General features: G+C 41.0%; 1 protein-coding gene across 1 annotated transcript in view; it reads left to right on the top strand.

Moving 5' to 3' along the window:
* Positions 1-803: 803 nt before the first annotated feature.
* AP3D1 (adaptor related protein complex 3 subunit delta 1) overlaps positions 804-19,240 on the top strand; it is a 67,830-nt gene continuing 49,393 nt past the window's right edge. The window contains exons 1-3 of the mRNA XM_015810028.1: positions 804-1,118; positions 15,992-16,087; positions 18,846-18,926. Of these exons, the coding sequence (XP_015665514.1) occupies positions 1,023-1,118; positions 15,992-16,087; positions 18,846-18,926 (273 nt within the window). The 5' untranslated portion in view covers positions 804-1,022. The remainder of the gene's footprint in view (positions 1,119-15,991; positions 16,088-18,845; positions 18,927-19,240) is intronic.

Below are 19,240 nucleotides of genomic sequence, written 5' to 3'. Positions count from 1 at the left end.
TTATGACTCGTGGACTTCAACTCCCAGAATTCCTGAGCCAGCCAAGCTGGCTCAGGAATTCTGGGAGTTGAAGTCCACGAGTCATAAAAGAGCCAAGGTTGCCTACCCCTGAACTAGGGGGTTAACTGTGCTTGCTGAGGTTAACACAATCAAGCTTCTAATTTTAATCTTGTTTTCTAGATTCACGGTAGCAAAATATTCCAAAATCACTAGAGAATAAAAGCAAATACGGGCTTCAGCTCCAACGGTCATCTAGATTTCTTATTCCTATCTTAGAAACCCAGAAAGTTAAGCTGACTAAACTGCTTGGCATTAAACCATGAAACTAACCACGGGGGTTGATTTCATACAACATGCTAGACTGCGAGCGGTTCAGTACTACGCGGAAGACAGGCAACTACTGCGGGACATCCCTGTCATATGGTATTAAAAATATTGAAAATGTTTAAGAGGTTTTTGGCGTGCTTCTCGAGCCATTGTTCTCGCATCTAAGCGCCGTAGGAGAATAAGAAGCCAGCTCAGTCGACGCGTGGACTGACACGGCCCAATGAGCAAAGTTAGCGATAGAGACGGAGGAAGCAAAGGAGAGAACGGCAGGCGGATGTGACGCACTTCACCATCCTCGCTAACTTACTCTATGGAACAACCATAGATTTCAGACAGTTCCTAGCGTAGTTCATTAAACTTGAACGCCGCGTCTTCACAAGACGGTCGGGATGCTGGGACTGGAGGCTGGCCGGGAGGAGAGGAGGTGTGGCCTGCGTCCACTCAGCTGACTGTCCGCCATTTTGTCCGCCGCTCCGGCGTTTACCTCAGAAAAGCGCCGGTGGGGCGGGAGGCGAGAAAAAGGAAAGCGGGAGCAGGTGGGCAAACCAGGACGCTCTTTCAAGCACGCGGGGATGTGACCGGCCGCCGACCTCCCTTTTTCTGCCTGACTCCTGACTCCTGTGGCGTGTCTTCCTTTCTAGGCGGAACGCTGCCTTCTTTTCCATTTAGTTTGGCTTCTCCCGCTACTCTCCACCATGGCGTTGAAGATGGTGAAGGGGAGCATCGACCGCATGTTCGACAAGAACCTGCAGGACCTGGTGCGGGGCATCCGCAACCATAAGGAGGATGAGGTGAGAAGGAGGAGGCTGGCAGCCTCCGGGGGAGGAGGGGGGGGAGGCGACGTGAAGGGTGGGCTAGGCCATAATGTCGGTGATAGCGCATCCCTCTCCAGCATCTGTCAGATTTTAAGTCACAAGTTCCCCCAACCTGATGATTCAGATGTGTTAAGACTGTCGGGTCCCTCAGCCCCAGCCAGCGGTTGCATGCTAGCTGGATGTCATGCGAATTGAAGCCCGAGGCTTTCTGCAAGGAGCCAAATTAAGGACAAGGCTGATTTAAGCATTGGTGGGTGCATTTGTTGCTGTTCCTCCTACTCCGTGTATATATACACTGCCTTCTCCTCTCCCTCCCTTTTGTTTTTGTTTTTTGCATATGGAATTTGTTCCCTTTGTTTCCCTCGGGGAACACCAAATGTGGGGAGTGGCTCAACCAGAGAAATTGCTCTCTCTAAATCTGTTTTGGCCCTTAGGATAAAGGGAGATGATTTCTTCTTCCTTTTTTTTTTAACATCTTAGGTTTTTCTGACCTTCCATCTTTGTTTCTAATTTTAGTAGCTCTGTTAAGGAAGGAAAGAGAAGAGTTGTGCAAGATTTCTTCATTAGTGTAATAGTGAAAGAAGGTCTCCCTTTGGGCCTTGTGCTTGAATTTTGTTATTCCTCTCCCTTTGATTCCGATAAATGTATTTTTTTACATTAAAACCCTGGAACAGGAACTGTGCTGTATTATTGATTTTTGCAGTCCTTTTTAGGATCCTTTCTGAAAAAAGAAAGGTAAAATATGCTTAATGATAAATAGTGGTCTTACATTTTCAACTTATTGACATTATTCAGCTTCCATAACTGTAGCTTTGCAAGGTAAGTTGGTAATATTGTCACTATGTGAACTTTCTGTTAAAAACCTTTCATTTGGGCCAATCACAGTCTCTCAGCCCAGCCTACTCAAGCATGGTTGTTGTGGGTATAAAGTTGGAAGACAGAGTCTTGTGCTTTCTGAAAGGGAGTGGGAGATAAATTTTATAAATAAAGTTGTAATTTTTAAAGGCCATCCATTGTAACTAGAAAGATAAATTTGGACAGAGGCTTTCTGGGTTGCATCTCAGTGACTTGGCCACTATGCTGTGGCAATTTTTTATGAAGATCTTGGTGAATAATCAAATAATTTTATTTATTTATTTGTGTGTGTGTGTGATCTATTAAAGATGAGATACCTCAATCTCCTCTCTACCAGCACAAATGCCAAGCCAAGTTGTTTTACCACAAGCTCTCACTAGACTAATACGTTTTGTGGTCTTATAGTTGTATAAACCCCTGCCTTCAGTAACAAAAGTCAGCAAAATACATTGACCAAACAAAGAATCGGGAGACCTTTATCACTGATATATAATTTGTTTACTTCACATTTAGTCAGTAAAGTAGACCAGTGTTGCAAATTACTACTTCCACAAAGAACTGAAAGTGGCATACGTAGCACTTCTTCAATTTTCCTCACAATAGTTCCTCTGTGGGATAAGGGTGGACTTGAACTTTGATCTCCCTAGTTCAAAATACTTTACTACATCATTCTAACATTCAGGAGTAAACATCTTTATTCTGCTTGCGTTTGAATGTACCATTGTATTATTTATCTTGTCTTTCAACAGTCCTGTAACAGGTCACTTATATCCTCAACTTACTTAAGATCATGGGTTGAATTCTTGCAAATGAATTCAAACTATAGATTTTAAAGTTCCCCAAGAATGTTGCCAGTATCTAGTAGTCATAACACATTTCTATTAATGCAACTATTTTACATATATGCTTTTAAAGATAAGTAACCATTGTAAATACATGTGTGATCAGACTAAATGAGTATGGCTGTGTTTACATGCCACAGCTACTATGAACTAGCCAGCCACATTTTAGCCTGTTGTGTTGAATAAACCCATCCTCTGTGGCTAATTTATGGTTCAGTATATTATATGAACTCATAAAATTATCTAAACTGTGGTTTAATTCATTACAAACATGCTATGCAAATACAGCCATTGATTGAAGTGTGTGGAAACGGGGCTTGAGGCTGGGAGAAGTAGCTTTTCTAATGCAGCCTGATAAGTTTGCAGTAAAGCTACCCAATCAACAAATTTCCTGTATTGAGGGCAGTGAGGAAGGGAGATACCTTACCTTCATGCCCAATATTTGGGGGGGAGGGGTCTTCTTGGAAATATGAATCCATTTGATCACTGTAGCTAACTAACCTGTGGCAACAATCTTCTGTCCTCGCATAGCCGCAATTACACACTTTTAACCACCATCTCGAGATAATACTGGAATAACGTTTTTTACTTGTTCCTCAAGATAAAGACTGAAACCATTTGTTGAATGTGCTAAAACAGGTATCAAACTGGCAGCCTGCGGGCCAGATGCGTCACGCACAGGCCACGCCCATCCTGGCTCTGCAAAGGCAAAAAACGTCGCAATACGTCACAATATGTCACGTGATGCGATCGAGTTTGATACCTGTATGCTAAAAGAAGAGTGTAGCCAAACATGACTAGTTGTTGCTATATGGCCTGCAAAACTGCCCTTTGCAGCCCCTGTATGTTACTTCAATCAAAATTTCACACTATGACTTTCTGCCTTCACAGAATGGCTTTCTATTCTTTCATGATAGAAAATATAGGAAAATTGTACTGTAAGCTACATTGTAGGCCAAAATTAAATAAAACCTCTAACATGGGAGGCAAGGAAGAATGACTCCACTGTTACATGTCCTCTTTATTTCATCATCCCACTCATTGTGGTTTTAATGCTTCCCAAAACTGTTAAGTGCAGCCCTGACCACCAAATGGCCACTCAATCTATTTTATGTCTCAGGTACTGAATTTAAAATGGTTAAGCAAGCCATGGTTTAGTGTGGAACAGGTTCCTATCTCAGGACTCAGGTACAATTAAGGAAAGTGTAGTTTATGCTTTGATTTTAAAACATTTCCCTGAAAATCCCATCTTTTTTTTTGCTAGTATCCAGTATTTGTTAGATTTATATTCTTTAACAAAGCTATCTCAATTTTTTTTTCAAAGCTTGCATCCTTGAATTTTTTTTTGCTATGTATCTATTGCACAAAATACATTTAAGGAATGTAGCGCTTACTACATTGTATTGGTTTCCCAGCTATCCTTGGGTGAGAAACTATTTGTACTTTGTTTTTTAATGACTCCTGATACGCCTACCCCCTAAAAGAGGAAATGTCTGAATCTTATATCCTTTACAACATGAACACTTAGGCTTCTGATGCAATTAATAAATAATTTTTCATAATTAGCCAAGCTTTCCTGTGTTCATCTACCTTTCTCTTATTTACCACAAGCATATGAAAAAATTAAATTTAAATTTATGTATGAATTCCAAACTACAGAAGTTATAGTTCTATGTTGTGGTCATTAATTGAGTCACCATGTGATTGCACCCAATTTTATGTCCTTTTGTGCAGCAATTATAAAATGAACCCATTTTAGCCAATGGATATTTTTTTTTGCCAGAAATCAGAAGTAAATGCAAAAAATTGTAGTCATATGACCATTTGCTAAATGCCCAACATGTGATCACGTGACTGCAGGCAGCATGGCTGTAGAACTTTGAAACTTGGTCATACGTAACTTTGAGTCATATCTTTGAGTGATCGTTCAGCAACCAGTCATAAGTCAAGGACTACTGTATCATTACTCTTAACCTTGGCTAGTTTATGTTAGCTTTCTACATTAGCATTTGAAGTTTTGGATTATGTGCCATTAAGTCACTGTCAACTGCTAGCAACCACATACATTTTCTCCATTATGAGGTGGCTTTCAGATCCTCTAGCTTCTAATATTTAAATATAGTTTCTTTTTTTCAAACAAATTGCACATCTGTTTTATTTTAATAAGCTAAACTGTGTAGTTTATTGTACCCATAAATTAAACTGTGTTTAAGGAAAAATGTCTTAAAGTCTTAAACCATTTCTTAGTTTTTTGTTATCTTATTTACAACCATGTTGTTTGAACTTAAAAGACTAGTATATGCCTCAGTGGCAATTAGTAATGAATAAGACTTCAGTATATGAGTTGTAAAGCAGACCTACTGATGGAGCAGCATCTCTGCTACTGTTTAAGCTTTTTGCTTTTTTACCTCTTCTATAGTTACACAATCGTATTTTTTAAAATAAAAGTCTTGTGAAGTATTGATCTAACCATATCCCACTCAAACTACTTTTTAAAAAAATCCAGTTAGAAAATCATACCACAAATCACTACAGGTAGTCCTCGACTTACAACAGTTCATTTAGAACAGTTGAAAGTTACAATACTGAAAAAAAGTGACCACATTTACAACCTTTGCAGCATCCCCATGGTCACATGAATAAAATTCAGATGCTTGGCAACTGATTCATATTTATGATGGTTGCAGTGTCCCAGGGTTATGTGACCGCCTTTTGTGTCCTGACAAGCCAATCAAAGGGAAAGCCAGATTTACTTAACAACCATGTTTCTAACGTAACGACTGCAGTGATTCATTTAACAACTGTGGCAAGAAAGGTCATAAAATGGGGCAAAATTCACTTAGAAATGTTTTGTTTAGCAACAGAAATTTTGGGCTCGATTGTGGTCGTAAGCCGAGGACTACCTGTATAAAGAAAGTAAAAGTATTGGCTATATGAGAGAGGGCTTGGCTTTTGATGTCTCTCTGTCTGTCTTGTAGTTTGTGGGTAAGTAGTTTACCCATAGTAAACTATTGAAATTACCCGTACCCCCACATATAAATGTGAATTTTCATGTATTGAGGGAAGTCTTGCTTTGGAGCATTGAAAATTGTTTTTATGCTGGTTGTATCATTCTTTTGTGTTTTATTGCGTCCTTCTGATCCAGCTTTGTTGTAAATTTTTATTTATTTTTATTTATTATTACATTTGCCCCCCCCCTCCGGTGACTTGCAACAGCAAGCATCAAATTATAAAAAATGTAAATATAGCAATTGAAAAGCAATGAAATAATAAAAATAAATAATGAAGTAGAGCAACATGAATTAAAACGGGTCCCCAACCAGACCACACAGCTGGAGGTGAGCGGCGGATGAGTGAAACCAAAATCATCTCTTCTGTGCAAAGTAAACATAGCAACTGGATATATTGTGATCAGTTTAATTGTTAATAATTGTAGAAGTAATTCAGAAATAAAAGAAAATCCATTTGGGCCATTAATGTGCAATACTTATTTATGTCTTCCCCGAACTGGTATTAAAACTGGATTACAACCTCTGACATTATCATAATGACATATAACCAGTAGGCTTTAGATTAGATTCAATGAAATTATTTCTGAGTAAATGTGTGTGAGCAAGCAATGTTTTTCTATTTAAGACTTTTTTTAGTTTACAGTAAAGTTTTATTTATTTTTTATTTATTAAATTTATATGCCACCCATCTCACTGTTACAGCGACTCTTTCTGTAAAGTTCAATTTAGCAGGCTCCTTTCACCATGTTTATTTTATTTATTTTATTTTATTACATTTATATCCCGCCCTTCTCCTTGCGGACTCAGGGCGGCTAACAATCAGATAAAATACAAAAATACAGTAAACATTTAAAATTTAATTAAAAAGAAATATTTCAATCTGTTCCGGTTAAAAGTAATTAAAACCCCTTTAAAACCCCTTAGGCCAGTCCCGCAAGCTGGAACAACCATNGGATCACCCTGATCTCTGGGGGCAGTTCGTTCCAGAGGGTGGGAGCTCCCACAGAGAAGGCCCTCCCCCTTGGGGTCGCCAGCCGGCACTGTCTGGCTGACGGCACCCTGAGGAGACCCACTCTGTGGGAGCGTACAGGTCGGTGGGGGGTAATCTGTGGCAGGAGGCGGTCTCGAAGGTAACCAGGTCCGATGCCATGTTGGATATTTACTGGTAGTGATTTGTGGTTGTGTAAGATTTGCAGAAACCTTTAGCACAGAGATCTTTTTTCTATGGCATTGTCATATGGCTCCATATTTACCACATGAGGCATTTTCAAAAATGTGACACTGCAGACTTACGTGCTTCATTTGGGATTAGAATGAAATGGTAGACATATATACAAGATTCACTGCAAGATTGGGAATTGCCATTGGAAATTTGAGAGAGAAAGTGATGTAATTGTGCACAGAGAGCTTTTAACGACTCGAAGTATGACATTGCATGTTTCATGGTGCGACATCAGCCATCTATTTCCTGCTGTGTGCTTTTATATTTGACTATAGCTTGATTCTTTGAAGGAGACAGTTGTTACTAGGTTATCCCCATATTGAAACAGTTAGAAAGAGCTTATTAGCAGCTTCCATATGCAGATAAAGTTATGACATCCAGAACAGCAAGTTGCTCATTTTTTGATCCCACAAATATGCCATGGAGTAAAAAGGAGGACTACGTTAATACATAGCCTTAGGATTTTTGAATGTTAAATAAATTAAAATAAATTAATAAATTAAAAGCTCCTTTAAGTCAAAGTTACTTATGGATGAAGACTTACGTTTCACATTTTCCCTGGATTTTTATGCTGACAGTCTTGTAAAACTTTTGACAACTAAAAGTGGCTGTTCAATTTCCTCTTGGAAATATAAAAGAATTTACCAACTCCAAAAGTGGGAATGTTATGAAGATTCAACACACTGAAAAAATAACATCTTTCATTTTTAATGCCCTAAGTCTTATGACTCCATAGGCTTGATACTTTAGACTGAATGATCCCAAAAATATATTAAAATGTGAGCCCTTTGAGGAAGGCCAAGTCAGGATTAAGTCTGAAACTCTATTGATATATGATATATTCATAACTGAATATTGAAAATCTGACTGAGTTTTCTCTTCCCTGACTCCTTTTTATACTAGTCAATTAGGAAGGAGACAGTTTGAGCTCCTTAAGTTTTTTCTGTTTCCTAGGCTTAATGCATATTTTTCCAATTGTGGTCTCTACAATCAGCATGAAGACATTCTGCATAAGGTAATATCTTCATGATGATTGAATTCTCACGTGTCTTTTAGACTCCAGAAATATTACTGCCGTTGGATGCCATTGTGTATGTATATGATGTGACCAACTTGTCAGAATGGTGAAATAAGAATTGAACATGCTTTAAAATTTACTCAGAAAAAGTGCTTTGGACCTTATAAGTGTAAGAGCCTCCTGCTATTCATTAAAGTAAATTGACTTTTTGACAGTGGCTTCCCTAGAAGCCGGGGGGGGGGGGGACTAAACTTTTGAGTATGCGTCCAATGCTTAAAAAAGTATATTACAATTACAAAATCCATTCTTCAAAACAAGATCATTCTTCAAAAATATATGAAGCCGTAAGGCACGCATGAGAAATGAGAATTTTGATTCTTTTGTTTTGCTTGATGTTCCAAGAAAATTGACTTCTCACCACGTCACATTTAGCCATTACATTTAAATAAGTGCAGTTCTCCAAAGATCTCTGCTGTCTAATTATTCTAATTATCATCTGGGTGATGGGCATAGTACATTTCCTTGCTCTGTGTTTGGCAAAAAGAAATGCAGACTGGAATTTTATACCATCCTAGTTGTTCTAGAAAATATTTGATATGGGAAAGATCGATGAAAATCTACAGTGGAACTGGGAGAGCAAAATTGTGCTTTCTGCTCCAAGCCTAAAAATTAGAGACGGGTGAGTTTTTTTTATATTTATCATCCCATTTTTAATGGGTTCAACCAGCAGTCATCTTTGGCCTCTGAGAACAATTACTGGAATTACAGTAAAAAAAGTACCTGTATCTTAACTCATATGGTCTTTATCAGGATGATGGATTATTTATTAAGCTAATAGAAATTGGCTGTTCAGATAGCCTCTCCTGTTTACTCTTCCTTTCCATTTTCATTCCCCTTCCCAACCTGATCATTTCCCAACTTTTTTAGGCTCTTAAACCTCTTGCTTACTGTTATCTGAATGGTTTCTACCTGTCCCCTCCTCTGTCCCACAATGACATTCAGTTCTCTCCTTCTTCTTTAGATCTCATTCAGGATTTAATGTGGTTTGCCAGAATTAAATTTTGATCTAATGCCAAATGGCTGCCTAGCTTTAGGCCATTGTTTTAGTTAATGTACATGCTTTGACCTTCAGTAAACAGAAAAGAGTATAAATTGCCTTGGTGATGCCATGTCTGAAATACATCTAATATGTTTTAGATTAATGTTTCTGTAGCTACCATGAGTTGCTATTGCCCAGCTGATTAATATGCACTGTAAAATATGCAGGAATATATTCCACAGTGGGCCAATTACAATTCAGAACGACTCTTTGTTTAAGAGTGTTAAAAATCACACTTGATCTTCAGCAACTTCACATGTGAGAACAAAGTATGATGGTGAGAGGAGAAGGCAGATCTTTCTTCTTGCTAATACTGTTCCTCCTCCATATAGTGTTCTCATGATACTTTATATTTTCATTGAAAAGCTCCAAGTCTCCATAGCTATTGCTCCATCCTAGGAAGAAAAGGAAAAAAGTGATGAAATACAGTTAGTCCTTGACTTATAACAGTTCGCTTAGTGACTGTTTAAAGTTACAATGGCACTGAAAAAAGTGCCCCCCAAGGCACAGCCGAGCAAGACACCTGCCTGCCCGTCCAGCGGCGCTCTTCCTCCTGTCCGAGGTTTTTATTGTTGTGACATTTCTGTTGAGGATTGGCAGTGAGGGTGGGGTGGGGGGGTGTTTGGTTTTTATTCCCCCCGTCTGCTGGGTGGTTGCAGCAGGTTTTGGTCAATTCACATGACCCTGGGACACTGTGACCGTCATAAATATGAATCAGTTGCCAAGCATCTGAATGTAAATCACAAGACCCTGGAGAGGCTGCAACATTCCAGCTGATCGGCGCTTCTTCTGGGCTCAGCAGAAGCAGCAGGATCAGCGCTGAGCTCCAGCTGGAGCCTGGCGCTGATCCTGGTGCTTCCACTGAGCCCTGACAGCCCTGCAGCTCCAGCCGTCTCTGGCTCAGGCTTGTGCGGTGCTGCCACTGGTTCAGCTCATTCCCCTCCCCCGCTACCACTTTTCTAGGATGGTTGCGTACCACCTACCAGGTGCCAATGTACCACAGGTGGTACCGTACCACTGGTTGAAAAGCTTTGGTGTAGAGGTTAAGGCACCAGGCTAGGAACTAGGAGACCGTAAGTTATAGTCCTGCTTTGGGCACAAAGCCAGCTGGGTAACTTTGAACCAATCACTCACTCTCAACCCTAGGAAAAAGACAATGACAAGCCATTTCTGAAAATCTTGCCAAGAAAATTTCAGGGACTAATCCAGTTAGTCACCAGGAGTCCAGGCTGACTCGAAAACATACACAAAAATGGTGAGAGAAAACTTAAACTTGCTACCAGAATTAGTCTCTGTTTTCGAAAAAGCTGAGATATATAGATATATCTGTGTGCATGCTTTTCAGATATAGCTATCACAGATCATTTATTGAGATCTACCGTATGTATGTAACTTTTGCAGATAAGGCTGGCAATAAGAGGAACTTGAATTTTTTATGTGTATTACTTTGCTACTAATAGCACCCCCTCAGCTATTCAAATTGTTGCTTCATATTCCATTGCAGAAAGGTTCCATGGATTGTTCTTTTCATTAGGTCCCACCTCAAAATCCAGTGAAGTATCAATGAAGGAGAATATTTGTAGCTCAGGACTGAAATGAAGGGTCCTTGGTGTTCTCTGAGCTTGCGTGGTTTTTTTTGCAGATGTTTCATTACCCTAACTAGGTAACATCATCAGTGCTAGTAAGGAGTGCTGTTTGTTCAGTTTATATTCTGGTGTCTTGCCTGTCTGGGTGGGTGGGGGCAGTCTTAGGGATTCTTTGGTTGGGCTGTTTACTAATGGCTCTATGGCAGTTTCTTGGTTGGGGTATCGTTTACTTGATTGTTGGTCTGAAGGTGATGATGTTACCTAGTTAAGGTAATGAAGCGTCTGCAAGAAAACAAGCAGGCTCAGAGAGCACCAATGACCCCTCATTGTAAGTGAAGTGTTTCACTATTCCCTTAGACCACTCAGTGGAATTTCCAGGCTGACTTGCTTAGTCCGCATCCATTAAAGGAAAACTGTATTACGGTTTTTCTAAATTTCATATGCATTTTTCCTGTTTTTTTCTTGCTAGTGTCAGAATTCTGGCTGTTGGTTTTTTTTGGGGGGGGGCAGCTGCCTTTGGCTTTTGTTTAAGTGCTTATTTCAGAACCACACATGTAGAGCTCAAGCTAACTACTTTATTATTATGATGACCCAGGGCACAGCACAGAGGCAATGCAGTCAGCTGGCAATTCAAACCGCCCTTTAATTGCTTCAAATTTTCCCCAAATGCTCCCATGTTTCTGGCAAGCCCCAGAACAAAGTAAGACACACACACCTTCAGCAGCCTCTGGCTGCAAGTAGTTTCACATACAGTCTAATTAGGAGAGGAATTTACTCAAGGCCATGGAGATAAGAAAGAATGACACATACATCATAAACCTAACAAGTCTGTGTGAATACACGCTTGCCTGAACAGTTTCAGAAGGGAAGCCAAAATACAGTCCGAGATCTATAAAGCAACGTTGTCAGCCAGTCCAATGGTCAGAGTTTCCAGGTTTCCAAGCAGAAGTCACAGAACAAGAGATCAGCAACAACAACACACAAAACTCCAAGGAATCAGCGTTTGTTCCCAACAAATGCCTCTCCCCACAGTGTCTCCTTAAATCGCATTTTTCAGGTGTGCCTTGTGGAGAGGGGCGGGATGCTCTCCTCCCGAGTAGTTGAGCCTGCTTGCGCTGTTCCCTCCTTCTCTCCACTCTCCGTGCTCTAGGATCAGGTGGGGTGGCCCTTGCTCATCGCCTGAACTCTGTCTCTCCTGCTCAGCCTGTCCCACTCCTGAAGGGCCCTGGCCTGCCTCGGCCTGCTCTTCCCCACATTCCTCTGAAGCCACAGACACTTCTCCCTTGACCTCCATAGGGTCCCGTTCCAGCTCATTTTCCTCCGCAGATTCAGGCTCCTATGGAAGCATGACAGTTATGTTCTATCTATAATAGAGGAATCTTCTTGTTCTAGAAACCCACTCTTGGAACGTTAGATAAGACTCCAAGGAACTGGGGGTCGGGGGCTGGTCCTAGCCTTTTTGCTGGTTGCACCATGACTCCAGGCTAGCTCCACGCTTGACCCTTCTCTCTGCCAGACTGGATAGTTCCCAACACTTGCATAAATATCAGATTGGTTTTGCTCAGATTTGTATTAGATTCAGAGGTGAAGTTTTTTTCACTGGTGGGTTTGCTGTTAACAAGTTGGACTACCAGTACCTGTATTGTTATCCACACATTTTTGCTGTGGCTTTGGGAATAGCACACTTAAGTAAGAGCAAGAGCTGCAGTTTTCTTGGCAAGTACAAGTACCGTTTAGCCTGATCTGGAGAATTAGATATGCAAGCAATGGATTCCATAGCATCTGTATGCTCCTGCTGTGACATAGCCATCAAATATTTAGTGTGAAGAATTATAGACTAAAAGATCTGTTGCCTATTGAAGAAGGAGTTCTCTCGGCATCTCATATTCCAGGTGGAATTGAAGGGACGTGAAATTTGAGTCTTTTTGTTCGTTTCAAAATTTAAAAACAATGGAGTATGTCCACCAGTATCTCGGATCAACACCCATGGAGTTACCTTTTTTATATCCCTGGAATTAACATGGCAAGAAAGTACTCCCTGGAGTCCAGTGATTCTGTAAAGTCATCCAGAGAATTTGATGGTTAAGCAAAAACATGGAATATGTTGTGTTTCATCAGGGCATTAGCAAAGGTTCTAAAAGGTCATGAACTGAGACTTAGATATAACTATCCGCTCTTTAAAAAAAAGCTATCCTGAGCAAAGAGATGCATAAAATACTATCTCACAGGCATTCAGATGTTTGCACTGTAATCCAGATCTAGTAGCTTTTGATTTGCCTGATATGAAACATGGTATTGAAATGTAATCAGAATTATTAGTTGCACAGTCTTAAGTCAATAGTTGCCCAGGTATGTCCTGAGAAATTAAGAGTTCCTTAAGCCCAAACACTCCCTATCATAGAAGAATTTTCTATAGTTTATACCAGACATGTCAAACACAAGCCGCAGGGGCCGAATGCGGCCCGCGAAGTGGTTTCATGTGGCCCGCAAAGCCATTCTGGAAACAGTGAGGGAACGGCCCCCTCTGCCTTGGCCCTGGCCCAGGCCGGCCGGGAGCCAATGTACAATTTTGTGGTGGCCATCTATGCTGAAACGCATTCAGTCTTAGCTCCACAAGGCTGTCTGGAAACAGCGAGGAACCAGCCCCTGCCGCGTCGGCCCTGCCCCCTGGGTGCATGGCTGGGGAGGTGTCACCCTTTGTGAGGAATGAAGAAATGGACCATGCCTTGGCGCTTGCCCCGGTCCCATCCCCTTCTGCCAGAGACCCTCAGATCTGTCCCACTCCTGCCCAGGCCCCCACAGGCACCATTGACGCGAACGATGTAGAGCTGGCCATGCCCAACCAGTAGGCCGCACCCACCCTGGCCACACACACACACCCCGCCGCCCCCGAGGGCAACCACAATGCTGATGCGACCCTCAATGAAATTGAGTTTGACACCCCCCGGTCTATACATTTCCATGTGAATCATTGCTCTGATCATTTTGTCTAGGCTGAATTGTTCAGTTGCCAATAACACAGAGGAGGCTGCTTGTTATATCTTAGTGCGATTCCTGGTCTGGCCTTCTGAGTGTCAAATATGAATGGCCATTTATTCATCCATATTTTTTCCTAATTTTTAATCAAAAATCTCCCAGAATATGGGAAATGAATTCTAGTTGGACTATTTGTCTGGTCCAATATTATTTATTTTAACAGGCAATGGCTCCCCAGGATATCATGCTAAAGAAGGGGCTTCTGTCTTGCTACCTAAGCCGTTTCACCAAGGGAACCTATGACTGTGTTTAGAGCTTATGCTTTAGAACAGTGTTTCTCAACCTTGACAATTTTAAGGCATGTGGACTTCAACTCCCAGAATTCCACAGCCAGCAATGCTGGCTGTGGAATTCTGGGAGTTGAAGTCCACATGCCTTAAAATTGTCAAGGTTGAGAAACACTGCTTTAGAACAGAGTCCACATGCCTTAAAATTGTCAAGGTTGAGAAACACTGCTTTAGAACAGAGCTGTGTGCTCTTTCCTGAAGTTTGAAAAATTCTGTCTTAAAATTTATGTTACTTTCCCTGACTTGTAATTCTTACTGAGGGTGTGTAAAGCTTGTATTTCTTTATCTGGCCTTTCACCAATCTCTTCACATGCTTCAGTAAGTTGATAGGACAAAATCCTGTGATTGAAAGCATTTTCCAAAAGGCAAATGATGGGAGAGTCCATAGTGTTGGGTGTGGTTGGCAGAAATCTGAAAACCATTTTGGCCGAGTCAGATAACAGTATAGTTGGATTAACTGCAAGTTTGTATAATCCTCCCAACATTCTGCAAGCCTGAGAATGAAGCATTGGAAAAGAGCTGCCAACAATCGAAAGCCCACAATTGCTCCTTCAGTACTTCTTAATTTCAGTTCCAAATACTTTAGTCGGTTGTGGAGAAGGGTTGAGATTTGTTTAGCGTCTAAAATGAACGTTGTGCATTTTTTTAAACTACATGTTAAGTCAACTTTATTAATGTATTCCTTGGATAATTTCGTGGCAAAGGTAGGTTTTCTAATGAAGAACCTTCCTGGAAGCACCACATTACTGGCCACAGCCCTAGCACAACTACCTGTAATATAGTACAGGTAGTTCTCGGTTTTCAAGCATAATTGGGACCAGGCAGAGGCGTAGTGTGGGGGGTGCAGGGGGGGCCGGCCGCACCGGGCGCAACATCTGGGGGGGGCGCGCTCGCACTCGCAGCTCTCTGCCCCTGCCTGTGCGAATCCGAGCCGAGCCGCCGGGTCGCCGCCCACTGTGGAGGGGGGGCGCAAATTACTTGCCTTGCCCCGGGTGCTGACAACCCACGCTACGCCACTGGGACCAGGAACTCCCTCACTAACCAATACGGTCATAAAATGAAAAATCACATGACTGCACCAACTTGTAACAGTAATTCCAGCAGTTTGGGCAATTCTAGTTATAATAAGCAAATCATGTACAATTGTGCAGCATTACATGATCGCGGTTTGCAGCTTCCTGCTGGCTTTCCCCATTTGCTCGTGTGATAGCCATTAGAGAAGGTCATAAATGTCAATCACATGATTGCAGGACACTGAAGCCATCCTAAATGCTCATTGGTTGCCAAGCATTCGAATCATCAAATGACCATAGGAACACTGTGACGGCCACAACTTTGAGGACTGGTCAGAAGCCTCTTTGTTTAGTGCCATCGTAACTTTGAAAAGTCAGTGATGAGAGATCTCTAAGTGAGGACTTTTGGTAAGATCATATTTTTCCTATCCTGCTAACTAAGATTACTAGACTAAGCCATGATTTGACATCGGCAGTCACCCAGTTCTGGCTGCCTTCTTCCATTCCCTTGTTGAAAAGCAAAAAAAGAGTATGAGTTTATATAGGTAATTAGATATTTTAATCGCACCTAGTGCAGAAAATTTTAAAGTCACCTATCCTTGCTGGAGACAGTTTACTCTCTTTGTGAGAGGATTTCTAATGCTGAGTTTCTTGATATTTGGAAAAATTTGCAATATCAGAATTAATCATAGAGATAACAGACAAACTCTTAAAGACAGCAGTCCTGCTGCATTTCAGTATAGAAATTGTTATCTGTGTGCTTAGGGCAGCCAAACTTAATATTTGTGCATTGTTTTATAGCTATCAGTAATTTGGGTAGTTCTGGCTTGATTGAAACCTATTTATAACCAATGATCTCACTTTTCTTTTTCTTTTCTAGGCAAAGTACATTTCTCAATGCATTGATGAGATCAAACAAGAATTGAAGCAGGATAATATTGCTGTGAAAGCAAATGCTGTTTGCAAACTCACCTATGTGAGTATTTTCTTCATTGATTGGAGAATGTCCTAAGACAGAACATTGAATGATCCAGAGTTGTTCATTGATATATTAATAGCATTTTATTTCTTGGAAAACCTGGTAAAAGATGTGATTGCTTTGTGGTTGAGCTATTGCAGTGCATTCTATATGTGTCTGCCTTTGAAAAGCATTTAGAAGCTATACTGGTACAGCACATATCAGTACAAGCAGTGATGGATGGGTAGCCATGCAGTGCCTGCGTTCTGTGTGCTGCCTGGTTACCAGTTGACTTCCTGGTGCAATTCAAAGTTAAGATTGTTAACTTTGATACTTTAAATGGCATAGGGCAGTGGTGGCGAACCTATGGCATGTGTGCCAGAGACGGCACTCGGAGCCCTTTCTGTGGGCACACGCGCCGTTGCCCCAGCCTTGCCTCCCCCCACAACCCCCTCCTCACCAGCAGCCCCCCTCGAGGAGAGTCACCCCCAAGCATGGCCCACGTGGAGCAGCGCAGCCAAGGACATGGCAGCCAGGCAGCGTAGACAAGACTCTGCTCTCATGCCCCATCACGCACAGTTGATGCTGCGGGGTGCGGGCAGAGGGCATGGCCGCCATGGCGCTGCTGGGCTGCCTGGGCGATCTGCGGCAGGCCCTGGAGGCGGTGAGTGACCCTGCGGATAGGCAGGGGGTGGAGCATGGCCAGTTTTTAGGCACTCTGTCTCTAAAAGGTTCGCCATCACTGGCATAGGGCCTATTTATTTAAGCAACCGCCTATCTACTATGATTTCTGCCCATCCTGTAAGATCTGGCAGAGTTGGCTCTCTCTGGGTCCTGTCAATTAAGATTCTTTTAGACTCGCTAGGTTAAAGCTAATCAGCTATATAAGTGACTAAGTTTGCCCAACTTCCTTGTGTTTAATCATTTCTCCTTCAATCATTTTAAAAATACAGTTTGGCAGCAACTTTTGAAAGATATCTAAGGGAGAAATGTTACGTGGCCATATAGTTTGATTTGTAATAGTTTGTTTTAATCTGGATTGCCTATGGGGTTGTATGTTTTTAATGGTCTTTATTATTTTTAATTTATATTTATAAGAAGCTCAGTCTATAGAAGTGGGCAGCTATAATAAATTTCAAGTAATAATAATATGCAGTCCCCTTAATTTAGAAGCTTCTGTTTTATATTGATTGTGTTCTTTTTTATGTTTTGGCATGGCTTTTGGTTATAAATATAAAGACATGTATGTCATATGATATCCTTCACTCTAAGCATCATTATGCGAAGCCCAGGAAAGAGTAAGAAGAGTAAGAAATATAGCAAAAGAAACTAATGGAATGAAGAATGAATAAAAGGAAACCACCAGCACCATACACACACACACACACACACTTTTCCATTGTTGCAAACCATCCTTGCTTCCACCACATTCGTATACTTCTTCATATATTGCCTTTTACAAGTAGTTTGTGAATTAGGATGACAATTGGAGCCAGAATTTCCATCGCTAAATAATGCAGTTGAAAAGTGTGACATCACATGACCACATCGCTTAGCAATGGTAATCCTTGCATTCCTAGTTGCTGTCATTAAGCAAGGATTTTAGATTGTTAAACAAGCTCCTACTTGCAACTTTCTACGTACAAGATAATTTCATTATCATAAAATCAGCAGAAGCTTACTCTAATATATACAAATGTCTCCTTTTTTCAAAAAATATTATTGTAGCAAACTACTTTTCTACTAGTATTTACATGACTTAAAATTAATATGTTATTCCACCTGGTAAAGCAGTGGTCCTCAACCTTTGTGGCTTGGCCATCTGGCTGTGGAGGGATAGGGGAACCAGGCCATGCGAGCGGTGGAGCGCCACGCATGCACATACAGCTTGTCTTGCGCAAGTTGAGCTGTGTGTGCAGGCACGCAGGCCCTCTGCTTGTGCAAGCCAAGTTGCACACACAGCCCAGTTACGAATAGGCCATGGCCCAATAATGGGCTGTGGCCCAGGGGTTGGGGACCCCTGTACTAAGATACACAAACTCACCTTTTTATTCTAGATTTTCTTTTCTATGTGTATAAAAATAGTCGGCCCTGTATTTCCTTTCTAGTTTTCATACCCACATGTTCTGTTACCTGTGAATTCCTAATTTCATATGCACCAGAACAATGTAGATTATGCAAATTCATTCTTTTCTGACATACATTTTCATCCTTTCATTCATAATTAAATCCACACCTTCACTTTATGTATTGTAAATACATATGTATTAATAGATAATAAACAATACATGTATTAATCACTCTATAAGCTCAGACTGTTTCCCAACCATGTAACACTTTTATTTTTTATTTATTCATTAATTGATGTTTTTACAATTTATTCCTTTTTTATTACAAGTTAGAATTCTTCATATGCCATAGTTGTCAGCTAATGAGCGCTTAAACATTGACCATCATCCCAGCTCAGCTAACTATAAAGACATTATTGAACAGTTTGAGTCCATCTTGGTCAGTATGCCAGAAGGACAACCTAAGCACAGCTTTATTCAGGATATGCTTACATTGCTCTGTGCAAACTTAAGTTTCTGATGTAGAGGCTATCTTGCAACCAGAATATGTGGCCCATAACTCAACGATCAGAAAATATTCCTATATAGACTCAGGTTAAAATATTCAGGCAATTATTTTATGCATTAAAATATATCTGAACTTTGATTTGTCCCTTGTTTTGAGATTAATGCCTTGTTTCTCCTCCCACATCTCATCCCTTTAATAGTTGCAGATGCTGGGGTATGATATCAGTTGGGCAGCATTCAACATCATTGAAGTCATGAGTGCATCCAAGTTCACTTTTAAAGTAAGTGGTCTATATGAAAGTTGGAGTGTTAGAAACCATCAAGAATTGTTGTTACTGAGGACTTTAAATTCTGTGCAGAACGACCTTTGGTTGTCGAAGCTGGGACCATAACAGTTTGTTTCTCCAGCACTGGAGATGGAGGATCCACCCATGGGTAGTAGACTGTATTCCTGCCCAATCAGATTAAGTCAGCCAAAGTTGCCACGCCCGTCCTGGACCATAGATTCCCAGTCTTGACTTAATCTTGCCCATGGACGGACGTACAACTCTGGCTCTTAGGCAGGTATAGTCTTGATCATTGGTGAATCCTCCAC

The sequence above is a fragment of the Protobothrops mucrosquamatus genome, unplaced genomic scaffold, assembly GCF_001527695.2.
Source record: "Protobothrops mucrosquamatus isolate PMUCROS unplaced genomic scaffold, P.Mucros_1.0 scaffold6, whole genome shotgun sequence".
In the NCBI taxonomy this organism is placed as follows: Eukaryota; Metazoa; Chordata; class Lepidosauria; order Squamata; family Viperidae; genus Protobothrops; species Protobothrops mucrosquamatus.
Note: the sequence above shows the minus strand (reverse complement) of the source record. Positions and strands in the feature narration are given on the sequence as shown.